Source organism: Cylas formicarius, unplaced genomic scaffold (genome assembly GCF_029955315.1).
Source record: "Cylas formicarius isolate icCylForm1 unplaced genomic scaffold, icCylForm1.1 PGA_scaffold_8__14_contigs__length_24414737, whole genome shotgun sequence".
Classification (NCBI taxonomy): domain Eukaryota; kingdom Metazoa; phylum Arthropoda; class Insecta; order Coleoptera; family Brentidae; genus Cylas; species Cylas formicarius.
Genome location: NW_026844361.1, coordinates 8049799 through 8075845, shown reverse-complemented (window position 1 = coordinate 8075845; position 26047 = coordinate 8049799). Strand labels below are relative to the sequence as shown.

At 39.2% G+C, this 26047-nt stretch overlaps 5 protein-coding genes across 13 annotated transcripts; 1 reads left to right on the top strand and 4 right to left on the bottom strand.

The window, feature by feature from the left end:
• Window positions 1–334: 334 nt before the first annotated feature.
• Window positions 335–820, top strand: LOC132706586 (vesicle-associated membrane protein 2-like). Its single transcript, XM_060677993.1, has 2 exons — window positions 335–654; window positions 702–820. The coding sequence occupies exons 1-2, from the start codon at window positions 369–371 to the stop codon at window positions 776–778; spliced, it is 363 nt and encodes a 120-aa protein (XP_060533976.1). The 5' UTR covers window positions 335–368; the 3' UTR covers window positions 779–820.
• On the bottom strand, window positions 811–8105 carry LOC132706581 (ATP-binding cassette sub-family B member 6-like). Of its 2 annotated transcripts, XM_060677976.1 has the most exons (8): window positions 7763–8105; window positions 5002–7146; window positions 4749–4836; window positions 3728–4698; window positions 2597–2804; window positions 2091–2525; window positions 1915–2036; window positions 811–969 (listed from the first exon to the last, which is right to left on the bottom strand). In XM_060677976.1, exons 2-8 carry the CDS (start codon window positions 5055–5057, stop codon window positions 843–845), a joined length of 2007 nt encoding a protein of 668 aa, XP_060533959.1. In that variant the 5' UTR covers window positions 5058–7146; window positions 7763–8105; the 3' UTR covers window positions 811–842. The 2 variants fall into 2 exon arrangements, with proteins under 2 accessions (XP_060533959.1, XP_060533960.1); XM_060677977.1 differs by lacking the exon at window positions 5002–7146 and having other exon boundaries at window positions 7763–8091.
• A 260-nt stretch (window positions 8106–8365) lies between these two features.
• Window positions 8366–11338, bottom strand: LOC132706582 (ATP-binding cassette sub-family B member 6-like). Of its 5 annotated transcripts, none has more exons than XM_060677978.1 (9): window positions 11150–11328; window positions 10646–10881; window positions 10419–10588; window positions 10129–10366; window positions 9768–9943; window positions 9448–9653; window positions 9192–9399; window positions 8586–9142; window positions 8367–8531 (listed from the first exon to the last, which is right to left on the bottom strand). In XM_060677978.1, exons 1-9 carry the CDS (start codon window positions 11191–11193, stop codon window positions 8456–8458), a joined length of 1911 nt encoding a protein of 636 aa, XP_060533961.1. In that variant the 5' UTR covers window positions 11194–11328; the 3' UTR covers window positions 8367–8455. The 5 variants fall into 5 exon arrangements, with proteins under 5 accessions (XP_060533962.1, XP_060533961.1, XP_060533965.1 ...); XM_060677982.1 differs by lacking the exon at window positions 10646–10881 and having other exon boundaries at window positions 10129–10230; window positions 10301–10366; window positions 11150–11244; XM_060677980.1 differs by lacking the exon at window positions 11150–11328 and having other exon boundaries at window positions 10129–10230; window positions 10301–10366; window positions 10646–10784.
• LOC132706584 (ATP-binding cassette sub-family B member 6-like) lies at window positions 11322–15890 on the bottom strand. 4 transcript variants are annotated; one of them, XM_060677984.1, is made up of 9 exons: window positions 15690–15890; window positions 15585–15624; window positions 13656–13812; window positions 13202–13609; window positions 12977–13152; window positions 12717–12925; window positions 11904–12668; window positions 11771–11849; window positions 11322–11348 (listed from the first exon to the last, which is right to left on the bottom strand). In XM_060677984.1, the coding sequence occupies exons 1-8, from the start codon at window positions 15749–15751 to the stop codon at window positions 11774–11776; spliced, it is 1893 nt and encodes a 630-aa protein (XP_060533967.1). In that variant the 5' UTR covers window positions 15752–15890; the 3' UTR covers window positions 11322–11348; window positions 11771–11773. The 4 variants fall into 4 exon arrangements, with proteins under 4 accessions (XP_060533967.1, XP_060533966.1, XP_060533969.1 ...); XM_060677983.1 differs by lacking the exon at window positions 11322–11348 and having other exon boundaries at window positions 11712–11849; XM_060677986.1 differs by lacking the exon at window positions 11322–11348 and having other exon boundaries at window positions 11712–11849; window positions 13656–13756; window positions 15690–15833.
• A 4002-nt stretch (window positions 15891–19892) lies between these two features.
• LOC132706476 (ATP-binding cassette sub-family B member 6) lies at window positions 19893–25611 on the bottom strand. The gene is made up of 12 exons (XM_060677827.1): window positions 25401–25611; window positions 24951–25268; window positions 24683–24882; window positions 24454–24598; window positions 24221–24398; window positions 23986–24161; window positions 23520–23933; window positions 23255–23460; window positions 22997–23204; window positions 21429–21722; window positions 20189–20451; window positions 19893–20137 (listed from the first exon to the last, which is right to left on the bottom strand). The coding sequence occupies exons 2-12, from the start codon at window positions 25257–25259 to the stop codon at window positions 20023–20025; spliced, it is 2508 nt and encodes an 835-aa protein (XP_060533810.1). The 5' UTR covers window positions 25260–25268; window positions 25401–25611; the 3' UTR covers window positions 19893–20022.
• Between the last annotated feature and the right edge of the window lie 436 nt (window positions 25612–26047).

Genomic DNA, 26047 nt, shown 5'->3' with positions numbered 1-26047 from the left:
AAAGTGAAAGAAAGAATTTGGTTTTCACTGTAGGCTAAAGGGGGTTCGCCAAAAACTAATGAATCAAATATGTGTGATTCTAAGGAACATCTATTGTACAAGTTATGCAGGAGTTTGTCCAAGATTTTCTCCTCCAAAACCAAAAAGTCTCCTTTAGCGAAAATGGAGAAATAATACTCAAATAAGAGTTACCAACCAGATATCGATCATTTTTAGAGAATAACGGGACGAAAATAAAAATACGCGGCTATTCCGTGCACGCGATTATCTTTTTTATCTCTATTATCTATTGATTTTCCACCTCGAGGTACTATTCAACTTCTCATTTCCCAAATCGTTTGATTCCACTGTCGCCAAAAACACTCCCAATGGACTCGAATACGTCGACCACAGCTCATTTAGACCAAACCCAGAAACGACTGGACGACATAGTGGACATAATGCGACACAACATCGACAAAGTGCTGCTGACGCGCAACCCCGAACTGATTGACCTCGACCAAAGGGCGAAACACGTAAAAGAAAAGGGCGAACTGTTTAAACTTCAAGCGGAACACGTCAAGAGGAAATACTGGTTCCAAAATCACCCCTGGGTGACAGCGCTGGGAGTCATTTGTTCCTTATTGATTGCTGCGATGGTAATTTTGGAGTTGGGTAAGTAACTAATGACGTGAGGCCCAAGTGAACCTGTACAATTTCAGTTGATGCGCGTGTCTATGAAGAGCGCCATCCCGTACCGGTGGCGGCTTCGGAAAACAATTATTCTGAGGTTATGTAACGCCATTTGAGTTGTAAAGTCTGGTGGCGAGTAAATAAATTCGAAATGTAATAAGTTTCTTTATTTATTCGGGTTTTGTTTTCTGGTATTCCGGTTCCTGGTACGTGGAGTCGTTTTTCTCTTTGTTGCTCTCCAATTGTTGCCTCCACATGATGGCGTAGATCCCGTCTTGGGCGATTAAATCGTTGTGCCTGCAGCAAATTAATGTTAATTATTATTGGACGGATGGGATTACCGATTACCTTTGAAAATAAATGGAATTTTTGATTATGTTCTATATTGTATTCGTCATCAATTTAAAATAACAGTTTATGTAAATTTTAATTTAACCTTTTTTACACCCTTTAAATTTTAGTTTTATTTTTCGTATTAATTTAGGTTTTGATATCATAAAGGCAATAAGGAAAGTTATTATTTTGAGATTGGTAACATTAATCCCAGCAGATATCATCTCTAACGTATTATTTTAGCAAAGCACCTAAAAAATATTTGGGTACTAAACAGGCAGTTGTTCTCAGGAGGGATGTGTCTCCCTCCAAATGAGAAAATTTTCATCTTAAAATCGTTCGACTATTTTACGGTTTTCCACAAAACCAGCATCGTACGTACAAATTGGGTATTGGGTATCAAAATAAATAAGAACCAAAAGATCAGATTTTCACGAAATTACATATTTTGCCATGACAATGGTTTCGACAACACCGTGTCTTTATCAAATGTTGAACTTTTAGTCCTTATTTATTTTTTTAACTGAATTTTCATTGACGATTACTTTTATTGTGTAGAGGTAGAAGATAAATTAGAATAGCGCCGAGAAAGACAAGGGGTGAAGTTAGAAACTGATAGATGACTTAGGCGGGCAGTCATTGCTTTCAAGCAGAATCAACGGTAAAGTTTAAAATAAAAATTGTATATAACTGGTAATTGATTTTTGTTTATGTTTAGAAAATAATATGTATCTAGGGTCGACGACAGTACCTACGTCTGCGTTGCATACTTAGACTTAGCAAATACGTACATTGTATTGGAAAATGTAGGGATTATGTGTGCTATATAGGTGTATCAACTTTTGACATATCGTACGTTTGAGATGTGTACTGGTGCTGTTTGGGTGGGGAACATGACGTAGCACTCACCGTCCTCTTTCCACGATCTCTCCCTCTCGTACCACCAATATCTCATCGGCATGAATGATCGTCGACAGTCTATGCGCTACTATCACCGTCGTTCTATTGCTGCACATTTTGTCCAGGGCTTCCTAGTACGACACCAGACGCTAGAGATATTCCGCAAAATGTAAATCGTTCCCAACCTGTATATTCCTCTCGGTGTGGGTATCCAAAGCGCTCGTGGCCTCATCCAGAAGTATAATGGCCGGCGCTTTGAGGAGCGTGCGGGCGATGGCCACTCTTTGTTTTTCCCCTCCGCTCAGCCTCAAACCCCTCTCGCCGACCTGCGTCTCGTATTGCTGAGGGAAGTTTAGGATTCGGTTGTGTATATCCGCCCCTTTGGCCGCCTCTATCACGTCCGCGTCGGTCGCAGTCAGTCGGCCATATTTAATGTTGTACCGAATGGTGTTGTTAAAAAGTACGGTGTCCTGCGGTACGACCCCGATAGCGTTTCGCAACGAATCCTGAGTTACCGATTTAATGTCTTGTCCGTCTACCGTAATGGAACCGGATTCGACGTCGTAAAAGCGAAAGATCAGTTTTATTATTGTGCTCTTGCCGCTTCCGGAAGGACCGACCTATTTTAAAGACAGTCTAAAAATAATCGCCCTGCTAATACTCCAAGTTGAATCTTTTACCGAATACTCACCAGTGCTACCGTCTTTCCGGGTGGTACCCGGAAACTAACGTTCTTCAGTATCGTTTTCTCGGGAAGGTAGTGGAAACTGACGTTTTTGAATTCGACGCCGCCATCTTTGATGGCTACCGGACCCGCCCCCGGCGCGTCTACCACCTCTCGCTCCTGACGCAGTAGGTCGAACATGTTCTCCATGTCGACGAAATTGTTTTGAATCTGCCTGACGGACAGCAAATGATGGAAAATTATTTCGCGGTTCCAAGTCAAAATCACTTCTATGGCCAAGATATTTTGGTATTAAATACCGTTTTCGGAGTCTGGTCTCTTTGAAATTTGTCGAAATTATTTGATATACTCCTATATACATTTCTGAGCCAACATGGTATACAGCTACGAGGGATGTGTACAAAGTTCTGAGAATTTAGCTGTAATGTTCATTGTGTTTCAATATAATTACGATTTTGAAATATTATGAAAGTGTCGAACTTTCATTATTTTTATCATATTATAAATTACACGTTTTGGGCTGTTGACGTGTTATCAAGTTTAGAGCTAATTTCCATTCGACTGAATATATTTATCCCAACGAAAAACTAATTGTGTCGAACCGTCCTTAAACAACTTTTTCTCTTGTCTCCTCAAGCGCGTTTCACGCTAATAAAACTTTCAGATCTAATGCGGCTCAAGGGTGTTTCCAAATCTGCGAACAGCTGATAATCACAAAGATCGGGGTAATAAGGTGGGTGCCGAAGCAATTCCCTTCGCAAATTGTTCAAAACATGCTTCGTTTTTCCTGCGGTGTGGTTACAATTAAGTGCCTGTCGCAGTAGCGCTGATAATAACTTCGTATAATATTCTTTCCAGAAAAAGATTATTATTGATTAATATTTGTTCCATGATTCAAAAAACCGTCGTGTGAATACGAGTCTCTATCAGTCAACACCTGAATCCCCAATAATCAACCTGTCAAGACTTGTCTAGTAACATTGGCTGTGAGTGCTGCGTAATTTGATTATCGCACAATTCCTAGAACTTTGATAATATCCCTCGTAATATTGGAAATGATTTGATTTTTGAGATATCATCTCGTGTCTGTCATATACAAGCCACTCAATATGTATAGGTAGTAGAAACACGACTCACCTATACTGCATGCCGAACATATTAAGTGGCATATAAAGTTGTGCGATGTAAGAAGCGAACAGGACATAGTCTCCCACTTTTAACTCGTGCCTCACGGCGACCATGTAAGCCGACAGCAAGCTACCAGCCAGAAACCCAACGCAGAGCAGCAAGTTCTGCACGGAGTTCATCAGATTTAACGTAAAGTTATGTTTCCACTCTTCTTTCTGGTACTTGAGCACTGCTTCCTTGAAAGAGTCCACCTCGTACTGCTCCGCGTTGTAGTACTTCACGGTCTCGAAATTAAGAAGCGAGTCGACGCTCCTCGCCCTGGTCTCATTATCCGCCTGATTCATACGACGACGGTACTTTGATCTCCACTCCGTTATGGCCATGGTCATCCCCATATACGAAATGATCGTAACGGCGACTATGATACCGAACCAGTAATTGAACATGGTGCAGAAGTAAACTATCGCGATTAGTAAATCAGCTATGGTGGGTACTATTTGGAAGAGCAACATGTTTAGTAAATTATTGATGCTGTCGGTGCCTCTGTCCATGACCCGCAGCACCTCGCCCGTTTTCCTGTTCAAGTGCCATCTCAGCGAAAGACTGTGAAGGTGCTTGAATAACTGAACCTCAACCTCCCTGGTTGTGTACTGTTGCACCCGCACCCACAGGAACGATCTCAGGTTGTTAAGTAACCCCCCGGCCGCGCCGCTGCCTTGCAAGAACTTCAGACCGGCATAAATCAAAATCCAATCCCAACGAAACTCTAGCTCTTTGCCTGCTTCCGGCGTCAAAGAGTCCACTACGTACTTGTTGTAGATGGGGACGTTGAGGTTGACCACGCGACCCAGTCCCAATAAGCAAAAGCAGAACAGCACCCTGATTTGTAAGCAGACGTCCTTCTTCGGCCAGAGGAACGGGGCCAAAGTCTTGAACTTCTTCCACGCCCCGGTCCATGTCGATTTGTTGTCGTTGCACTCCTGAAACGTTGGCGTTTGAATGGGTTTGAGGTTAGGAAACCGGGGGCTACCTTGAATTTCACTTTTACGTCGATGTTGTCGAACGACACTTTGTCGCTTTTCTTCGTTTGCTGCTGAGACGCATTTTGGTTCGGTTTGCTGCGCATTTAAGGTTAGTTGAAGTAGCGATTCGAAATAATAGAGAAAGGGAATCATAATTCATAAACCTACAGATTGAACGGGACGTTTGGGCAAGGATTACCATTGTCTCACTCGCATTATTTGGCTTCCTAGTTTATTTAAGATTCGGAATATTTGATGTACCTCAGAAGCGTATCCAAGTGTCTGTTGTGCGTCCGTAACATCGACCTCGTGGCCATTGCCACGTTCTGGGATAATAATAGACCCGCCGCCAATGACTCGGCACTGGCACTGGCGCACTACTTACTGATGGCGGTTATTGTTAATCGATATCGCATGCGAGCAGGCGTAAATCGGCACAAAAGCGACACGTTTGGTGTAATTTTTTTACGGAATTTTATCTGGAGTGATTTGTTATGGTCTGTTCGCGGGTTAAGTGCGAATATCGTTTTCCTGTAATACTAAATAGTAGCTCAATTAGTTAGCCATATTGTTTTTGACTGAAATTAAACGCTTTGAGTGGTTATAAACGCAATTTCTGTATAACTTTTAGTAAAAGACTCAAACAAGTAAAAACAAAAAAAGAGGGAAGTGTCTTGCCGCTTGAACCGCGCATTTTTTCTGAGGAACTCCATGGACTGGAAGTTTTTTACATAAATAGGGATGTACTTTAGTCTTTTAGAGAAGAAGACTATTTGAACATAGAAGGGCAAACGCGTTTTATTTTCGTTTTGGGGATTTTACGTTTTGGGGATTTTAGAATAGTTCAAATCAGTTACAGTAAAACGTCATACGTTTGTTCGCAATTAGTGGCTGGTTATTTTTAACGTAACAGATTTCAATTATACCAAATTTTTTATTTATACATGTTTGCAAAGACTTCCAAAAGACAAGAATATATTTTTTATATAACTGATTTCGACTAAACGAAATTTGTGCCTAAGTTTTTTGTGGTTAGGTTAATGGTTTGTCCTAATTTTTCGTCTCTTGGGAAACTTTGATTTGAAGCTTTTTTTACTAGATATTTTTATTTACTTGACTCTGCGTTACGATCAATCATCCAAAATAATTAAAGAAAAAAATCATAAATTTATAACTTCTAGAATTTTTGCTTGATTCATTTAAAACTAATACTCGAAAAATCATAGGTTAAATAGATAAGGTACTATTGATGTAATCAGTGGAGATATGACTAAATATGAGTATTAAAAAGTGAACTTCTACAAAAGATTACAGACAAAATAAACAGGAGGTGAAAAACAATGGCGAATGTCTTGAAGCATGTAGCTATTAGATCATATAGTACCCCACTACAGTAAAAATTGATGCGCCTCAGGCGGCATTGATATTTTCGTAGAGAAGAAGGTTTTCCGCCTCTACCTTTCACCCTCTAACCTGCGCTTTATGCCATTTTCTTAAGTGATTGACCTTTGACTGAACATTAAGGGGAGAAAACACGACAGTAAAAGTTCCACATCCACACTTATTGATGATCTCTCAGCGGCCATGTTGCTTATTGAATACCGCAAAGCCATTGGTTAAAAACGAGATTTAAAATCTCCCGCATGCGCGAATTGAATGGATCGTCTCAAATTTTTTTCATAGGCGGTTTATAAGTTCCTGTATTATCAGTCTTTTGACTAGGCTTTTGGTGGTTAGGTTTATGGTTTATCTAATTTTCTTCTTGCTTAAAATTGTCATTTGAACCTTCATTTTAGAGATATTTTTACTTATCTGACTCTTATCAGATTAGTGAAACGAGAAGCACAAATAATTTACAATTTTTGTTTGATGCAGTTAAACAAACAAAATTAAAACATGTATTGCTTTAACAATCGTAGGTTAAATATAAACATAAGTTTAGATGAATCTTCATTCGAAAAATTTATTACCATGTCTGGCCAAATCCTCAGTGGTGTCGAAAGTCAAATATAGACAAAACACAAACATAATCAGTCCATGCAATTAACAGTCAAAAAATGAAATACTATATAGACAGTTTAATTATTCCGATTTATTAGTATAAAATTTCATTGGCTTGTTGTAGAGCCGATTAAATTTAATCCCGTCGTAGAAAAAATATCGCGAGGCTTGCAAATTTAAATGCATATGTATAAGCATGCACGAGGATTGCAATCGTGCTAATTGTACGAATACCTATTTTTTTTCAATAACGAACAAAGTAAAAAGCTAACATAGTACGTTGCTTTGCCAAAATATTTTCGATATAGTCGAATCGAGTTTGAAAACGTTCTAGCTTTGAATGGAAGGCCCCCTGCACGACACATAGTGTCTACGCTCTTGCAAATTCCTTTCCTTATAACAAGGCTGTAACATAAAAATGCATATAACAGATTTTGCAGTAAGGGAAAAACGAGGTAAGGTATTAGGGAAAATTTGAAAAAAAAAACTATTAGGTAAATTAAGAAATTATTGGACTAATGACGTAAACAAAGTGATGTCGCCATATTAATTTTTCTTCTGGATAAAATAATCTTGTTTGTGATTATGTCAGGAAACCCCATCTGGTGGCGAGGTAAGCAGTTGCAATCGCGTCACTCACGATTAATAGCTTAGCAAAGCAACCGTTTTTAACTACTCTAAGTTTATTAAAGTACATTAAGCCTTTTTGGAGTTGTCGACATTTATCTCCGAAAATGTTTAAATCCTCACAACTTTCTTTGCAGAGATAGATCATTAAGTAATTAAACTTGGCAGTGATCTGGTTTTAAATTAATTTTTGAAATCAATTAAAATTAAGACAGCGATTACGTGCCCTGGTCCCATTGCAAAAAACTCGAAAATAATTTTCAATATTGGTGTCAACTGTTTACTATAATTCGCTAAATTATGACTAAGTTAACGGTAAAGTGCATTTTAAGGAGAAATTTTTAAAAAATAGTTATTAACTTTTATGGTGAACCGCTAATTGAAAAACACTTACACTAAAAGTTCCTCTTTTTCTTTATGTGTGTTCGTCCCCATATTTTTTGCCCATCGTCACCGGCTGTTAAGATTATAATGATTTTTTACTGCAAAATACTCTTCCCAAAACTGAATACCATAGTTTCATTCGGCCGATTATTCCGGGAAATGATAATTGATCGACGACCTTGAGTATTTTGTTGCGTCTATAGGGCGAGCCAATAAATATGGCCTTTTCATTTCGCGAATGTATTTTCTGATTGTAACGCTGCTGGCAACAACTCGACAAGGTTCTGTTGACAGTTTTTGTGGTGCGAGAATAATATCTTACCATGAAGTTCCCCTGAAGTGTTCTAGATAGGTTTAAAGCATAAAAAATTTACCTCGAAAGCTGTTACTAGGATAATTGTTAATGACTGAATGATTTCCATCAACATAGTAATATTGAACACTCGAAGGAATTTAGAAAGGCACGGAATCGCCAACGATGCCAAACGAACTAGTTATTAGAACAATTAAACATCGTCCATACAAGGCAAACATAACTCGCATGAAAACAACGCCAAAGGTATCAATTGTAAAATCACCAATAACGTGAACTCTATTGTCATCTGTAGATAAGCTAAAGTAAACCTTAACTCCAGTTATTGAAACATTTAATTTTTCTAATTTATTCTGTACAAAAAAAAAACATAGCGTCGAGCCATACTGGTTACTCCAGACCACTATCCAGTTGCCGCTTCCACATGTCGCAGTATAACCCCTCCTTCTCTACAAGTTCGGAGTGCCTAAAACGACGCCGTCATCCTACCAGAAACCTTCCCGCCACCTCAAAATCGTACCTTCCTCTTTCCACGACCTCCCCGTCCTTCAGCACCAAAATTTCGTCCGCGTGTATCACAGTGGAGAGTCTGTGAGCTACTATAAGGGTGGTCCTGTGCTCGCATAACTTCCTCAGCGACGCTTGGATGTTTCTTTCAGCGTGGGTGTCCAAGGAACTCGTCGCCTCGTCTAGCAGTACTATCTCGGGAGCCTTGAGCAATGTCCTCGCGATCGCCACCCTCTGCTTCTCGCCTCCGCTCAAGCGCAAGCCCCTCTCGCCTACTATTGTGCCGTACGCCTCTGGAAACGTCATAATTCTGTCGTGAATATCCGCCCCTTTGGAAGCCTCGATTACGTCTGCGTCCGATGCGTCCATCCTGCCGTATTTGATATTAAACTTAACGGTATTGTTAAACAGCACCGTGTCCTGTGGCACCACTCCAATTGCCTTGCGCAGCGAATTTTGGGACACGTGTTCAATATTCTGACCGTCGAGTTTGATTGATCCCGCATCCGCGTCGTAGAAACGGAAAAGCAGTCTCAAGATGGTGCTTTTCCCGCTCCCCGACGGACCTACCTAACATGATTATTTCGAAATCCGACTCCAAGGACCAGCGGTCGCTTACCAAGGCGACTGTTTGGCCCTGCATTAAGGAAAAGCTGACTTCCTTCAAAACGATCTCCTCGGACACGTAACCAAACGTAACCCTTTCAAATTGAATGGCTCCCCCGTTGACATCTAGAGATGTGGCGTCTGGGCAGTCGACGATCGCCGGTTCTTGCTCTAACAAGTCGAGCATGTTCTCCATATCGACGAAACTGTTTTGGATTTGCCTGAAAGGACGTTTTACCGCATTGCACAATCAAAATGACGATTCCGACCTATAGTGGAAGCCGAACATATTCAAGGGACCGTATAATTGCACGACGTAAGACAAGAACATGACGTAGTCGCCGACGGTTGAGGTAGATGTTTCCGTGGCCATACGCGCGGCCATTAAAGATCCGGCTAGCAGACCCGCGCAGAGCACAACATTTTGAGAGCAGTGTAGAATGTTTAGCGTCAGATTCGCTTTCAATTGTTTCCCCTATTAAAAAAAACTATAAGATAAGTTCAATTGCAAATGCGCAATTCGATAACTACTAGCCGGAACGAAAGACAGCAAGCTTCCAAGCGAGGATAGGTTCTATATTTGACTCACTTGAAACTTGAGCAGTTCTCCGTTAAATGTTTCGACCTCGTAATTTTCCGCGTTGTAATACTTCACGGTTTCGAAATTCAGTAGAGAGTCGACGCTTCTACCTCTACGCTTGTTGTCCGCTTCGTTCATTGCCCTACGAATGTCAGACCTCGATTCGATCAGGATTACAGTCACAGCTGCGGAAGATCAAGGTCATGGCAGCTTTCTCCGGGCAACGGACGTTAACAAGACAAAAAGTGACACTCATTGCATCTCCGAACATTTTCCATCTCATACCCCCACTTTAACTAAATACTTTATGGCACCCTGTGCTATTTTCACTGATCTCTATGGTGCAATTTGTTTGTACCCTGTGACTTACCAACGTACATCACCAACGTTGTCAAGACTGTGATGCCGAACCAGTAGTTGAATGCGGTGCACAAATAAATCACGGCAATGAGGATATCGATGACCGCCGGCGCTAAGGAAAAAAATATGACGTTTATCAGATTGTCGACACTTTCGGTGCCGCGATCCATGACCCGGAGTACCTCCCCTGTTTTCCTGTTGAGGTGCCAGCTTAAAGAAAGTCCGTGTAGGTGGCGGAACAATGTAACCTGCCGCGTAAGATATATAGAATTAGGTGTATCTGGAAGGAGGAACGCGTACCTTCACTTCTCTGCTGGTATATTGCTGTACTGCCACCCACAAAAGGGACCTGAGGTCGTTGAGGAAGCCCAACGTGTCCAAACCACCCCCCTGTAAGAACTTTAGAGAGACGTAGATCACAATCCAGTCCCATCTGTAGGCAACGGCGTCGAGATTTGTCAACGAGTCAACTGAAGTAGAACCGTTTACTGAGAATTTTCAATTCCTTTATTTTTAGCGAAATATACCTATGATCTTATTATAAATGGGGATATAGAGGTTGATGACCCTCCCTATACCCAGGAGGAAAAAACACAAGATAATGCGGATTTGGAGGTTTCTATAAATAGCCTTTTTGGGCCACATGTACGGTGCTAGCGCCATTAGTTTGGTCCAAAAGTTTTTCCAAGTGGACCGGGATTTCTTCTTCGGTGTAGTTCTTACCTTCGGTTCTGGGCTTGCCGAATTCTCTTTCGAATGTGGTCTGCTTAGCGGTAGAGGTATGCAAAAATGGTTTAGAATAAGGATTCGGTTCAGTTTTGGCTAGTTTAGCTAGTTTTAGTTAACTATAAGTAATAAGATGCCGATCGTTGTCATTGCTTTCATATAGATCTGCGAACCTTTGCAAATATATCCTTCGTACAATCGAATAAAATCGAACTTGAGAAATTTCCTTTTATCTCCAGAACGTTGAATAGAACACATATCCAAAAACCAGACTAATTTGTAGCAGTTTAATTACAAACACTTACACAAAAAGTTGCTCTTTTTCTTTGTACATATTCCTCTCCATCATCGTAGTCAACGCCTAATTGATGAGTTTTGTCGGCATTATCGGCAGCTGTTAAGATAGAAATGAGTTTTGACTGCCAACTGCACTTCCCAACGCCTGGTTCAATTGTCGGAGTCGAAGCCACAAATTGATCAACGACCTTGGCCATTTTATTGCGTCTATAGGGAAAGCCAATAAATATTTCCTTTCCATTTAGCAATTTTATTCTTCCATTGTATTACAGCTGGCAGTAAACAACCATGGCCATTTGGAAGTAATGTTTACCTCTGAATCACTGACAATGCTGCCATTCTAAATTTTACTTTTGAAATACTTTAACGTTTTTACCGCCAGAGGCCTTATTGTAAAATCGCTAATACCATTCAATGTTACAATTTATTTCGGACAGAAAAAAACAGCAAACAACTCACATGAAAACAACACCAAAGGTCTCAATTGTAAAATTACCAATACCGTGAAACGTGAACTCTACTGTCATTTGTAGATGAGCTAAACTAAACCTTAACTCGAGTTATAAACATGTAATTGGAACATTTCATTTTTAAATTTATTCTGTACAAAAAAAAGCGTCGAGTCATACTTGTCAATCCAGACCGCTATTCAGCTGCCGTTTCCACATATCACAGTAAAACCCCTCCTTCTCTATAAGTTCGGAGTGCCTAAAACGACACCGTCATCCCACCAGAAACCTTCCCGCCACCTCAAAATCGTACCTTCCTCTTTCCACGATCTCCCCGTCCTTCAGCACCAAAATTTCGTCAGCGTGTATCACAGTGGAGAGTCTGTGAGCTACTATAAGGGTGGTCCTGTGCTCGCATAACTTCCCCAGCGACGCTTGGATGTTTCTTTCAGCGTGGGTGTCCAAGGAACTCGTCGCCTCGTCTAGCAGTACTATCTCGGGAGCCTTGAGCAATGTCCTCGCGATCGCCACCCTCTGCTTCTCGCCTCCGCTTAAGCGCAAGCCCCTCTCGCCTACTATAGTACCGTACGCCTCTGGAAACGTCATGATTCTGTCGTGGATGTCCGCGGCGTTAGTGGCGGCAATCATCTCCTCGTCGCTAGCGCCGAAACGCCCGTATTTAACGTTGTACTTGACGGTCTCGTTGAATAGTACCGTGTCCTGAGGTACCACCCCTATTATCTTACGTAAGGAGACTTGCGTTACACCTTTAATATTCTGTCCATCAATGAGAACTGAGCCGCCGTTTACATCGTAAAATCGGAACAAAAGCCTGATGATGGTACTCTTGCCGCTACCTGAAGGGCCTACCAGTGCTACAGTCTTGCCGGCTGGTACCACGAAGCTGACGTTCTTTAAGATGATCCTGTCTTCGTTGTAACCGAAAGTGACGTTATTAAACGCGACTTCCCCGCCACCCGCGGCTAAGGGTACCGCCTCTATCGCGTCGATAACTTCCGGTTCCTGATTGAACAGTTGGAACATGCCATCAAGACTGGTGCAGACGTACTGCATCTGTCTGCAGATATTACGTCAAAAATAAAGACGGACTTGCGTCGATTCGTACCTGTGGATGCCGCTGCACGAACTCAACGGCCTCGATAGCTGCACGAGGTAAGAAGTGAATAGCACGTAATCGCCTACGGTCATCTGGTCGGGCAGCGTCACCACGCGATTCGCGGCAAACAGGCAGCCGGCGAGAAATATCCAGAAAAATATAAGACTTTCCGTCGAATCGGCTACCAGGATAACCAGATACGATTTCCATTGACTAGCCTGCATTAAGGAGGAACTCAATCGCCGTACAATTAAAAATCGTCCAAGTACCTGAGACTTGGTGAGAGCTCGCTCAAACTTGTCTACCTCGTGCGCTTCCGCGCAGTAGTACTTCACCGTTTCGAAATTCAACAAGGAGTCGACGTTGCTGGAGTTGGCCTCGTTGTCTTCTTCGACGATGTTCTTTTGAAACTTGGAATACCATTCCATGAAGACCATATTCAGACCTGCAGCTAAACATTTACTTACCGCTGATGTTGACTCGATTCCACTTACCCACGAAGACGATCATAGCTGCGAATATAATCAGGCCCACGGCGAAGTTGAATAACTGGCAGAAAAAGTTGATGGCCACCAGCAAATCGCTCACCACCGGTACTATTACGAAGAATACGACGTACAGTAGCATGTTGATGGTGTCGCCAGATCGGTCCATGGTGCGTAGAACCTCGCCGGTTTTTTTCTCCAGGTGCCATCGGAGCGACAAACTGTGGATGTGCCTAAACAGGGAAACCTGGACTTGTTTGCGGACGTAGTGCTCCAAGGGGGACCATAGAAATGACGCCAGACTGTTGAAAATGCCAGAATAGCCGATTCCTGCGCAACTCCTCAGAGCAGTGTAGATCAAAATGAGGTCCCATCGGAGTGAGCGAGTAGTACCGTCTTGAGGAGTCAATGAATCGACTGCCAAAACATAAATAAGAGACGAAAGCCTTCCTTATTGACTTACCTATGAGTTTACTGTAGATTGGGACGTACAAATTCGCTAACCGCTCTGCGCCTAATATGGCAAAACAGAGTAGTACCCTTACTTGAAGTCCCAAGTTTCTTCTGGGTACCAAGAAATTGAGCAAAATTTTAATTTTCCACCAATTCGACTTAACTTTCTAAAATACAAAGTTCCTAAAGCGGCGCATCCAACAATTCCCGGAACGGGTAAAGTCTGTTCATAGATATAAGAAATTGACTAACTGATACGGATTAAGGAAAGACCCGGGCAAGCTGTAAGAATGAAATATGACCGAACAGGTCCGTACTTTGCATAGAATTTAAATATTTAGGGTTTTGTTAGGAAAGATACTAAACAATATTTATTCATTTATGTATGTATTTATGTTTAAATCTAAAATAAAATTACAAATTATTTTTATTGCCTACTTAAATTACTTAAAATTATTCACATAATATATTAGTATCACTATCGCTATCATCGCTTTTTCTATATGTTTAACAGAATTAGCCCAACTTTGTGGAGGGATGTTAAAAACTTCGGTTTCCATAAGTTTAAGGACATTGGAGTTAACACGGGGAAAAACATTGTTACGACGAATGGCAGATTTCAGTTGGTGTCAAACATGTTCAATGGGATTAAATATACAGTGGTAAGGTGGAAGCCCTAAAACTGTATGCCCTAGATTGTTTGCATAATTATCACAGACGTATTCCTTTTATAGGTTCAAGCTTTGTAGAACCTCAATTAATTGCTTCTTGGTGTAATCTTCGAGAAAATAAATGTCGTTATTATACATTTAGTTTGGGATCGTTGCTTTTGTGTCACATGAGGAAGGGGTTTTAGTCAACTGTCTACTGTGATAACGTGCATTGGCCATTACAATTACGCTATTAGGAGTTTTTAATCCAACTTTCAAATAAATCAGCGGTGGTGTCTTCATGGTAATCCAGAGAAGGATCTTTAATATTTTTCGCAGACAGAGAAGGTCCATTTGGAATCCAACCATCTTTAGAGCCAGCATGAGAAATAGTTATTATTTTACCTCTTTTTGATGGCGCGTTTGTTTTACACTTATCAGTTGAGTCAACGCAATCCTTTTCAGGGGTATCATAAGTGTCGAACCAGGTTTCATCCAAGTAAATAATTGGCCTTTGTTCTCTGTAAATCCTATTTTTTTCTAGATATTCCAGTGGCCATTTCCGAATTCTAAAAGATTCCATTAAAACTTGCGTTGTGTTAATTTTTTTTAATCTAAAACCCATGTGCTGAATACACTTCCATAAGGTAGTTCTGCCACATTTAACACCGGTTTCATCTTTTTCAAGCCGCCTAATTAAGATATCTAATGTAGGCACGCTTTGTTCCTCGTATAACTGGTAAATTTTATGCCGTATTATATCTTGACCACTTTCATCTACACTCGAGAAAATGTCAGCATCGCTTCTTTTTTTCCTCGCTCACAATTTTCCGTAGAGTTGATGTTGAAATTTTCGTCAATGTGGCCGTTTCTTCTAAAGATGCTTGTTTGCTGGCACCACGTTCAATGAGAGTCAAATAAACATTGTTTATAACTTCCTTAGTCTCAATAGAATAGTGCTTTCTACATTTGGGCGGGAGCATCTCCTGAGATACACTAGACTCGCACATATTTTGCATAATTCGCACACGATTCAACACACGTTGTATTACACACCAAATAAGAATTATTACTAATAAACTTAAACTAAGTAGTATATACCAAACCAAAGAATATTAAACACAGGGGGGTATAACATTATTTTCAATTCCGGACCACAATTTTACCTGAATTTAAATTCCAAATTTAATTCCGAAATAATCTTGTTGCATTGCATGTTAATGACCACCCTTGGATAATCCCATTCAAACGCAATTGCTCACTTTCTTATATCTATGAACAGACCATACCTTAATTTTCGGAGATTGATCGCCATCTCGCGCCTGCTTTCTAAAATGTTATTAATTTCAGTTTAAGATGAATTCTAAAATGGCATCTTTGGGGTAGACTCTTACCTCGAAAGCGTTTCATCTTCTTCCCCGTCGGATTTTTTTGACTTGCGATTATAAATGGTCATTATCACTGGACGATGGAGTTACGAAAGATTGCGAAACCGATTTGAAATTAATACCCGCAGATAATATAAAATTAGTGATCTGCGTCCGCGTGGGGAATACCTACCACGCCACTTGCGGCGTGTTTTTCAATGAGTCACAAATGCATTTTAGTCGGTACCACTTTAAATTGCAAATGTATGTGGATTTATGGGAATTGTTTTGTTACTTTGGATTTATAAAATCTCCCAAAAACCTACGATAAAGACCCATAGATAAAGGTATGCACACGTGCACTCTAAGTATTTCTGTTTTCCATAACCTCCACCGAAAAACAGCTACTTCGGAGGTAAAATTTGGAATAGCTGCACTATTTTCGTATGAGTTGTTCATATGTTTGCGTTGTGTTTTATAATGTATTGCCTTAAAAAATAATTAGTATTGGCATTGTAATATTTTTGTTCGTAGACATCCCTGTTTTCCCTACTCGAACCCAAAGAGCGCTGAAAAATATTCGTTGCAAAAATGCAAATAACCCCTCTAAAGGCTAGAAGCTTCTCCATAATTCCATTCATATACCCAATTGTAAAATCTTCATCATTCAACTCGGAAACACTCTTAACTACAATAACAGCAAACCACCTCCACCGTAAAGCAATACCTTAGAACCTATATCTTGCTAAAAAAAATATCTGAATTATAACCTTAAATTATCATATAACAGAAATAAGTTTTATTCCTCCAGTTCCATATTAAACACAATGCTTTAACAACTAACTCGCTGCTAAAATTCGAGAGTCGTGCAATATAAAAGGATACCAACTTCACCGATGTCAAACGAACCGCCTTTCCAATGAAACTCCCTTCTGAGTGGCTCGGCACCGTTATGAAATTAACGTATGATATTCGGTTGGTATCCGTTGATAGCACTGTCTAGTGAAATTTGCCAAACTAATTTGTTGATTTTTTGTTGCGTGTTGGAGGTGTTTTGTGCATAATAGTAGTGTTACAAACTAGTGTCGAGATTCCGAAGAAAGCCCAGCTCTGTTAAACCAAAGCAGTTAGCAGTCGATTGTCCGGCACAGTGCTTGCTATTTGTACATCATTACGGCATCCTTCAGTATCGTAAGTAACAGAATTTATTTTTTTTTCCTTCCTGGCGTTGCGACGTAATTACAAATGGATTAACTTAATAGCTACACTACACTACACTACACTATATGGATAGTGAGCGGTTGAGTTTACTCTTGCATGTAGCGCGTCACTGAAGTGGTATCTGGGCGAGTAGTACATTGTGGAAACAAAAATGAATGTTTACGAAATTGGCGAAAAAGTGGTTTGTGGTGGTTAGGACTTTTTGAATACACCTGTAAGATTTACAAAATTGGTCAAATGGATTGTTAAAAAGGAGATAGATCACTATGCAGCCAAAATAAGTTGTAAATGTTATGTTATGTAAATGTTACGACATGCCAAACAATATTTTTGCCCTTTGCACGCCCACTAAAACACCGAGATGAAGGCGATTTCCATCATGGTTCACTAAAGAAATGATCGCAACTATATTTAAGAAAGAGAAAGCTTTCCGCAATTTCAAGCAACACAAATCTGCTTATTATTTTGGCCGATATACCGCGCTACGCAAGTCAATCAAGTTCCAGTCACGCATTGCCTATACTGATTTTCTTCGTCGTGCTGAGTTAAGTATACATGATTTCATATACATTTATTCAGCGGAGGAAGGCAGATCCGCGAATCCCAGGCTCGATGTCCTATTCTAGTCAGCCATGCCAAGGGCCTAATATGGTTGTTGCAGCTTTTGCTAAGTACTTTGGTAGCGTTTACACCATATCCCAGCCAGATCCATGTTCATCTTCAAGCGTGTCCTCTAATCCGGAACTAGTGAACATACCTAAGCTTACTATCCAGGATGTCTTGTCAGCAAGCAAAGCACTCAAGAACAAAATTACCGCTGGTCCTGATGGCATACCAAGTTTTCTCGTGAGAGACTGTTCCCACGCACTGTGTGCTCCTTTATGTCACGTTTTTAACCTGATACTTGAGACGGGTGTTTATCCAAAGCCTTGGAAATATGTCAAAGTTTATCATATTCTCAAAAAAGGTGATCCCTCTGTTGTTGAAAACTACCGGCCTATTTCGATCTTGAGCAACTTTTCTAAAATATTCGAGATTATATTAAATAAATTTATTTTTGCTCAAATTAGAAATAAACTATCTACGCAACAACATGGTTTTTATGCGAAAAGATCATGTATCACTAACTTATGCTCCCTGTCTTTGTATGTCTGCGACTCTCTGAACAAGTAAGGTCAACGTTATATACACTGACTTCCACAAAGCATTTGACCAGATAGATCATCACTTCCTGATTGAAAAAGCATCTCATAAATTTGGTTTCTCTGATTCGCTGATTACAGTGTTGAGGTCCTATTTGGTGAATCGTTGACAGTTTGTTGAGATTGAGGGGTTTAGATCAGTTCCTTTTGTTCCAACTTCTGGCGTGCCTCAAGGTTCTAACCTTAGACCTCTGCTTTTCAATATATTTATAGATGATCTCGTATCTTCGATCATCTGCAACAAGCTTGCCTATGCGGATGACCTAAAGCTATACGAGAGCATCGAAACTGGCATGGACTGCATGACTCTCCAGGACAACATCAATATGGTCAGTCAATGATGTACTAAAAATAAATTGCATCTTAACATCAGCAAGTGTAATGTGGTTTCTTACCACCGCACAAAAACTCCTATAGTCTTTAATTACAATATGGATGGTACGGTCCTGACTAGACTTGCTACTGTGAAGGATCTGGGGATTTTATTTGACCAGTCGTTCTCTTTTGTACCTCACATTACAAAAATGGTTTCCAGTGCAATGCAAAATTTAGGATTCGTAATATTTAATTGTTATTTAACTGTTTCGTTAGGTCCAAGCTTGACTATGGCTCGCTGATATGGTCACCAATTTATAACTGCCACACTCAGTCCATTGAGAGTGTGCAGAGAAGGTTACTAAAGTATCTAACGTTCAGGGAGGACGGTTCCTATCCTGAGAGGGGAGTTGATCACGATCTTCTACTAAGATGGTTCGTTATACTGCCCCTGAGCTTGGGCAGAGACATGCAATCTGTTTCATTTCTTTATAAGTTAGTTCATTATGGAGTCGATTGTCCGTTTCTTCTGGAAAAATTACGTTTTCATGCGCCGCGGCTGGAAGGGAGACATCAATCAACTTTCTTACCGCAGTTACCGGGGTCCAATATCCATTTTCAAAATCCTACTTACAATATGTGTGCTACCTTCAACAAACTATCATCGTACTGCGATTTATATTATGATGGTCTCCAGGCCAAAATTCAGCAACTTCGAATGGCGTCGGGTTATGCGTACCGATAAGTCTTATCCTTTTCTTTCTATCCTTCTTCATTTTTTTTAGTTATAAGATTAGTTTCTACGTCCCCTAGTATATATATATTGGATGATTTATATTTAATATTTCCTGTAATTGAGTCATGTTACCTGTTGGAAATAAAGTGCTATTATTATTATACGTTCGTCTTGTTGTTCAACTATTTAAGAATTCCGCCAGTAATGTTGTATTCGAAATGAACCCCCATAGAATGACTATTAGGCGATTTTTGAGGTCGGGTATGTTAAGTAAGCTAAAGTATGCTCATCAATATTTTCAAGCGAAGCAACTCATGACATTATGTGATTTAATTGTTACTGTCATGGTTGTCTCCTACATTTTCTTTTTCTTCACATATTAAACTTTCCGAAATAATAGTTCTGTAGATTTAGAAAAATTAATCAGTCTCCTGCTAATCCTTACATCTTACTTGTCGATTTCTAAATTAAAATATTTGTCTGCATTTGGTGAAACTTGTGAAACAGATTTGTGTAACTTGTAGGGTTAGTTTGGAGAGGACGAAGAACTACGCTATCGCTTCACATAGATCCTCGTTTTCAATCCTCCGTAGGTTAGATTTCACTTTTTGTGCACCTTTTTTGACATTTTGAAGTTGAAGCTTTATCTAGTAGCCTTAAGATTAAGCCTGCTTAGTTCATGGGATATTTCGTTTTTCTAGAACCACTGTTATCCCTTCCGCATTCCATATTCTCCAGGTAAATAACACACTTCCAAAACATAACTACAATATATTTATCAACACCAGAAAAAAGCACAAGGCCCTTATCACATATCACTTAACATTTTTAAACTCAAAGCTACGGTAAAAAACTATCCTAAACCGAGATATAAATTGTCCAACCGCTAGGAGTTCGTACTCTGTTCCAAGCTGGCTTCGTTAGAGGAAGCGTCTTTGCTCTCCAGCTGTTGTTTCCACATGCCGGCATACACCCCCTCTTGTCCCACGAGATTCTCATGTCTGCAAACGCGTTTCTATAACAACTATCGTCGAAGCAATTTACTTACTTACTTTCCCCGTTCGACGATCTCGCCATCCTTCAGGACCAGAATCTCGTCTGCGTGTATTATGGTGGACAACCTGTGAGCCACGATGATCGTTGTGCGATTCGCGCACATCTTATTCAACGAGTCCTGAATGTTGCGTTCCGTTTGGGTATCCAAGGCGCTTGTGGCTTCGTCCAAAAGTATTATCGTCGGCGCTTTCAGCAACGTCCTCGCGATCGCTACGCGCTGCTTCTCGCCACCGCTCAGTCTCAGACCTCTTTCGCCCACCTAAAGTGATCCACGAAGGTCGAGTTGAATAAAGAACAAAGAGATCCACTTAGATAACATCTGAGTTTTCCAAAATAGGAAAAACCTTTTAACGCAAGTGCAGGTTTGTTTGTAATATGTTTGAGATGTTTGGAGTCTATTCAATAATCATTATCGTTTACACATTCCCTCATCATTTCCTAACAGGGCAGTTTGACGATATTTTTCCATATTGTTGACAAACATAGCACTGTATTGCGTAGTTGCCGTAAAAGCCGTTTTGAAGATAAAATTTTATTGACAGTTCGGCATAATGGGACTGTGTGTAATTCCCGTAACCAATATAGGTAATCTCAAAAGAGTATGCCGACTTTTCTTCCTCCATTTTTTAAGATTAATTTAAGTCTACTGTTATCATGTGAATCAGAAAACACTTGACATGAACAAGAACGTTTTGAAAATTTTAAGAAACAAATTCCTGATTTTAAGTGGAAATATTTAATTATTAAAGTGTCACCATCAGAATGTAACTAAAAGAACCAAAAGCAGAAGAATAAGTGAAACAAATAACAGTGGCTGCTCAAACGACTGACTTTCATTAGTCCATCTCAGTTGAAAAATGTTAAAAATACATTTCAACAAGCATCATACTTATATATCTGAACTCTAAAGCCAAGCCGATAGAACACACGCACATACGAGCAGCTAGTATTAACTCCAAATAAAGAAAATATAATTTCTTTACATAAATATTAGTACATTAGATATCATTACCATTAGAAAACATGGTTGCCTAGTTAATATTGTTAACTCTAAAAACGAGACCCAATAACGTTCGGCCCTTTGGTCCAAATAGATATGCTTTACTATGTAAATGTAAAGCTACATGTTCTGTATATATTAGGTCCTACCCCTAGTCCACGTTTCAGATCACAATATTAATTTATAAAGGTAAAGAAAGACCTTTAAAGAGAGATAACATACATATCTTCTCTCACCTGAGTGTCATACTGCTGCGGGAACATCATAATTTTGTCGTGGATCTCCGCCCCCTTGGCGGCTTCCAAAATCTCGGCATCGTCGGCATTTAATCTACCATATCTTATATTGTACTTTATTGTATTGTTAAACAGTACGGTATCCTGGGGCACGACCCCTATTGCTTTGTGCAGTGATTCTTGCGTCACCGTTTTAATATTTTGGCCGTCTATGATGACGGCGCCCGTCTCGACGTCGTAAAACCTAAATAGCAACCGGATTATCGTGCTTTTTCCGCTACCCGATGGACCGACCTGAAAGATCGCCAAACATTTCGAAATTACAGTGCCTCAGTCATCCCGACATATCGTTTCAGTCAATTTCGCATTTGGAAGAATCCAGATTACTGGAGCTACTTATTTTTCGATTAAAAATCATAAAATTGCTGTATATAAAAAAAGTAAAAATTTAGGAAAGTCATTCAGTGTTATAAAAATATAAAACCACACATCTACACAAAGGGTGTTTCCTAATTGAATGTCAATGGGGTGATTTTGGGGTCCATCTTAAAAATCAAATGTCATATGAACATAGGTCCTAAACGTCTTAATTTGTGAGACACAAGGTGGTAAAATTTTCAAAAATTAAAAAATATATTTCTTTAATATCTTCTTCAAATGTTTTAATTGAATTTGGCACTGAGGTATTATTTAGTGTTAAATATTTTTTTAAGATACACCAATGGCGGGTATGGTAGTATGTCAATGATTTCTCGTAAGATTAAAATTTTTCTTACAATCCTCAATCTTTTCTAAAGAACTTTCATTTCTTGATTTTTTTCAATCTGGTTAAAAAATAAAAACCTCTTCTTCTCTGCAAGGTCATAAAAATATCGTTAACATGACCGCATACAGAGAATTGTTATAAGAGTCGCTTATTATTTATCTTGTTAGGATGTTATTTTATATCATTAATAATAGTTAACCCATACATTATTTGCTCATACACAGTGAGTGGCACGCCACCGATTTCCTTTAAAAAAAAAAAAAAAGAAATTTGCATTCATTTGCGAGCACCTTATCGAGATCGATAAACATAGGATGGGTCCCTTAATAAACGCTGGATCTTTTTTTTTTATTTGTTTGCAAAACACATTATCGATGGGAGTTCTACCACACATCTATAGACACTTAATACTATAACATATGGTGGATAAATGATTTTTCAGACAAATCATTTTCAAAGTATCTGAGAACAAGAGTTCTTGAGAAGTGTTTTTGTTATGAAGTGTGTGGAAAGATTTTTACCATAACAATACATTACAAAATGTACGTTTAATTAATACGCATGCAATAGAATAGGTACAATAAAGTACCTTATCAAAAAAAACATATACAATATATACATATACGTATAATTAAAAAATAAATATTAAGTTAAGCCAATTTCACTCTTACTGTCATAGTCAATTAAAATTTTAAACACCTCTAAAAATTTTTTAAAAATAAAATAAAAAGAATGCAAAAATGTTCATGTCAAATTTTATAGTTTTCTTAAGAAACCTGCACTACTGTGATTCTGTACATACCAGGGCCACTGTTTTACCGGGTGGTACCGAAAACGAAACGTTTTTTAGTACCAGGCGTTCGGGCAAGTAGCCAAAAGTGACGTTATTGAATTCCACGCCCCCTTTTTTGACGGCTATCGGTCCCGCACCAGGCGCGTCGACCACCTCCTGCTCCTCTTTGAGGAGATCAAACATATTCTCCATGTCGACGAAATTTTTTTGTATAGCTCTAAAATCACAATGTAAATGTCGATATAAAGTAAACACCTACATCTTTACCTATAATAAGTCCCAAACCAGTTGAGAGGGACATATAATTGCACTATATAAGTGGCGAAAAGTACATAGTCGCCAACTTTAAGTTGATGTTCATTCGCCACTAAGTGAGCGCATAATAAGCTGCCTGCCAGCAGTCCAGAGCACACAATCAAGTTCTGAGCCGTGTTTAACATATTCAGTGTGATTATAGACTTCCATTCCTCATCCTAAGGAGAGAACTTTATATTAATACCTTTCTCAAGACCAACCAAGACGCTTGGTTTACTTGAAATTTCAAAATGGCCTCCTTAAAAGCATCAACCTCGTATTGTTCAGCGGCGTAATATTTTACAGTCTCGAAATTCAATAAAGAATCGACGCTTCGAGCGCGAGTCTCGTTATCCGCCAAGTTCATACGTCTTTGAAATTTCGTCCTCCATTCTGTCACAGCTATGGTCACCGCTATGTACAATACCATAGTTACGAACACGATCAATCCAAACCAGGCATTGAAAGCAGTGGTAAAGTATACCACCGCCACTATTATATCGATAATGGTAGGCGCTATTGAAAACAACATATAATTCAGAAGGTTATTGATACTATCCGTGCCTCGGTCCATTACCCTCAGTACTTCACCAGTTTTTCTACCCAAGTGCCATCTTAGCGATAGGCTATGCAAGTGTCGAAACAATTCAACCTAAAAACATGTTTCTTATATTTTTGGTTGCTAAAGGCTATAAATCGCATACCTCAATCTCCCTCGTTGTATACTGCTGTATTCTGATCCATAGAAATGACCTCAAATTATTCAGCAGTCCCATTCCCCCTGTACCTCCGCCTTGTAAAAATTTCAGGCCTACATACAAAAGAATCCAATCCCATCGGAACTCTATATTGTGTCCCTTGCCGTCAGTCAAGGAATCAACTAGAATGATTATCAATAAAAAAACAGGACTGGTAATAATAATGAGAGTTAGCCATTACCTATGAAACCGCTATAGAGAGGGACATACAAATTTGTCACCCGACCTCCAGCCAGTAAGAGAAAGCAAAAAATCACCCGAAATTGCAGAGAGAAATACTTTTTTGGCCACAAAAATGGCAGTAATGTTCTCATTTTTTTAAAAAAGTTTCTCCATGTAGATTGATTATCATCTGGTTGCTACAAATGGAGAAGCAAATCAAAATTTTCAGGGACAATAAGTGGACTAACTCACTGGTCGAACGTTTCTTGTGGCATCATTTAGGCTGAAATAATCTGTATTTTGGGGGATTCCCGGTGCTTTCAGGCCCAATACAAAGAGTGATAAGCACATTATGTACTTGATAACAAATAGTGACATTGAGATTTGATCTGAAGTGCTAAAAGCAAATATAAATAATGCTGCCAAATAGGGGCACATTTTTTAAAGTTTCAATCTATATCACAATCAATAACTGACTAACCTTTTCAATTTGAACCACCAACTGTCCTGGTTTAAGTTTAGAAAAGCAAGATTTTCTAAAATGAAAATGACTGACCAGAAGAGGAGCAAAACTATACCATGTCCATGTGTTGGCACAGAAGGTAGTTGATAATTGCGTTCCACCACTATGACCCATATTGAGTAGTAATTTGCAAATGCAGTCAATACCAATGACACTATCTAAAAAACACTTTTTATTTATATATCAAAACACAAACTAAAAGATCAATCAAAAGTATCTTACATACCATATATCCATAAACAGTTTTGTCGTCTAAGATTGTTGCCTTTAAAATAAACCTAAGCAGTTCGAAGATTGGCAATAAAATAATAAGCAAGAGCTGGAAGCGGAAAAGCTTGGAGCTGGGCAAATAATTTGGTGAAATTTCTGTGCCATACTTCCGATATATAAATAGTTGGATAGTCCCGGCCAGCAGGATGAAACCAGCTATCAAAGAGCTGGAGAATGTTTCCATAAAACATTGGGAAGTGCCATGGTTCACCCAAACGTTCCAAATCGAGACGTTTGGTGGACAGTACGTAAAATTCTCCAACATGGTCAGGAACTAGAATAGAAAAACGCATCGAAAACACTTATACTAAAAAAGTCCCGGGAATCAAACATCGTTGGCTGTTTATGTTTCTTCTTTGGCATTTCATGTGATAATGAAAGTAAATATACAAACAATTATCGGTACCTGAACTATTGATATGTCTTCAGGGTCGTCTGCAATATCGACTTTCTTATCTCATGCTTGTAAACATGCTGTAGTGTGTTAATGGCCTGCCGATTAAAATTGTTTAGTCATAAATTCCAAATTCTGCATATTTAATTCTAAGGTTAAGTTCACGAAGTCGTTGATGTTTTGCACAGAATCTTTATGCTATGGGCTTTTTATTCCACAGCATAACACGTTGTTAAATAGGAAAGTCCTCTACATCCCCAAAAAAAATAATGTATTCTAAATGATATACAATTCACGTATAATTTAAGCTATTAAGGTTAGCTTTCTATTATATCAATGTTTTTTGTCATTAATACATATACATATAAAAACATTTTAATAACAAACTTTTCATGAATTAGAACTATGAAGAAGGAAATATTGTCTTAAAAATACTGCTTTAATCAATAAGACAAAAAAACTATTTTAGTAAAATTACATAACCCCTTTTTGGATCATGATGATTTTTTTGTTCACCTTAAAAGAACCTATTACTTACTTGGTGGTGTTGCCGACGTTATTCATGTTAATAATTAGATGAATATGAAAATCAGTTTTAGTTTATCATCTAGCAGTTATTCGTCAAACCTTTTTATCCGTCAATGTACATTGTGCAACTG

What these genes read in the sequence shown, in the direction of transcription:
- LOC132706586 (XM_060677993.1), top strand. Translation starts at nt 369, where the DNA reads ATGGACTCGAATACGTCGACCACAGCTCATTTAGACCAAACCCAGAAA. An exon ending in GATGGTAATTTTGGAGTTGG is followed by an intron (nt 655 to 701) that starts GTAAGTAACTAA and finishes GTACAATTTCAG; the next exon opens with TTGATGCGCGTGTCTATGAA.
- LOC132706581 (XM_060677976.1), bottom strand. Translation starts at nt 5,057, where the DNA reads ATGGCCACGAGGTCGATGTTACGGACGCACAACAGACACTTGGATACG. An exon ending in ACGTAAAAGTGAAATTCAAG is followed by an intron (nt 4,699 to 4,748) that starts GTAGCCCCCGGT and finishes CCAACGTTTCAG; the next exon opens with GAGTGCAACGACAACAAATC. An exon ending in GAGATCGTGGAAAGAGGACG is followed by an intron (nt 970 to 1,914) that starts GTGAGTGCTACG and finishes AATTTGCTGCAG; the next exon opens with GCACAACGATTTAATCGCCC.
- LOC132706582 (XM_060677978.1), bottom strand. Translation starts at nt 11,193, where the DNA reads ATGATGGAGAGGAATATGTACAAAGAAAAAGAGCAACTTTTTGT. An exon ending in ATACCAGCAGAGAAGTGAAG is followed by an intron (nt 10,367 to 10,418) that starts GTACGCGTTCCT and finishes CTTACGCGGCAG; the next exon opens with GTTACATTGTTCCGCCACCT. An exon ending in GAGAACTGCTCAAGTTTCAA is followed by an intron (nt 9,654 to 9,767) that starts GTGAGTCAAATA and finishes TTTTTTTAATAG; the next exon opens with GGGAAACAATTGAAAGCGAA.
- LOC132706476 (XM_060677827.1), bottom strand. Translation starts at nt 25,259, where the DNA reads ATGTTGGAGAATTTTACGTACTGTCCACCAAACGTCTCGATTTGGAAC. An exon ending in ATACAACGAGGGAGATTGAG is followed by an intron (nt 23,934 to 23,985) that starts GTATGCGATTTA and finishes ACATGTTTTTAG; the next exon opens with GTTGAATTGTTTCGACACTT. An exon ending in TGGTTTGGGACTTATTATAG is followed by an intron (nt 23,205 to 23,254) that starts GTAAAGATGTAG and finishes TTGTGATTTTAG; the next exon opens with AGCTATACAAAAAAATTTCG.
- LOC132706584 (XM_060677984.1), bottom strand. Translation starts at nt 15,751, where the DNA reads ATGACCATTTATAATCGCAAGTCAAAAAAATCCGACGGGGAAGAAGAT. An exon ending in AATCTACAGTAAACTCATAG is followed by an intron (nt 13,610 to 13,655) that starts GTAAGTCAATAA and finishes ATGTTTTGGCAG; the next exon opens with TCGATTCATTGACTCCTCAA. An exon ending in AGCTATGATCGTCTTCGTGG is followed by an intron (nt 13,153 to 13,201) that starts GTAAGTGGAATC and finishes GTTTAGCTGCAG; the next exon opens with GTCTGAATATGGTCTTCATG.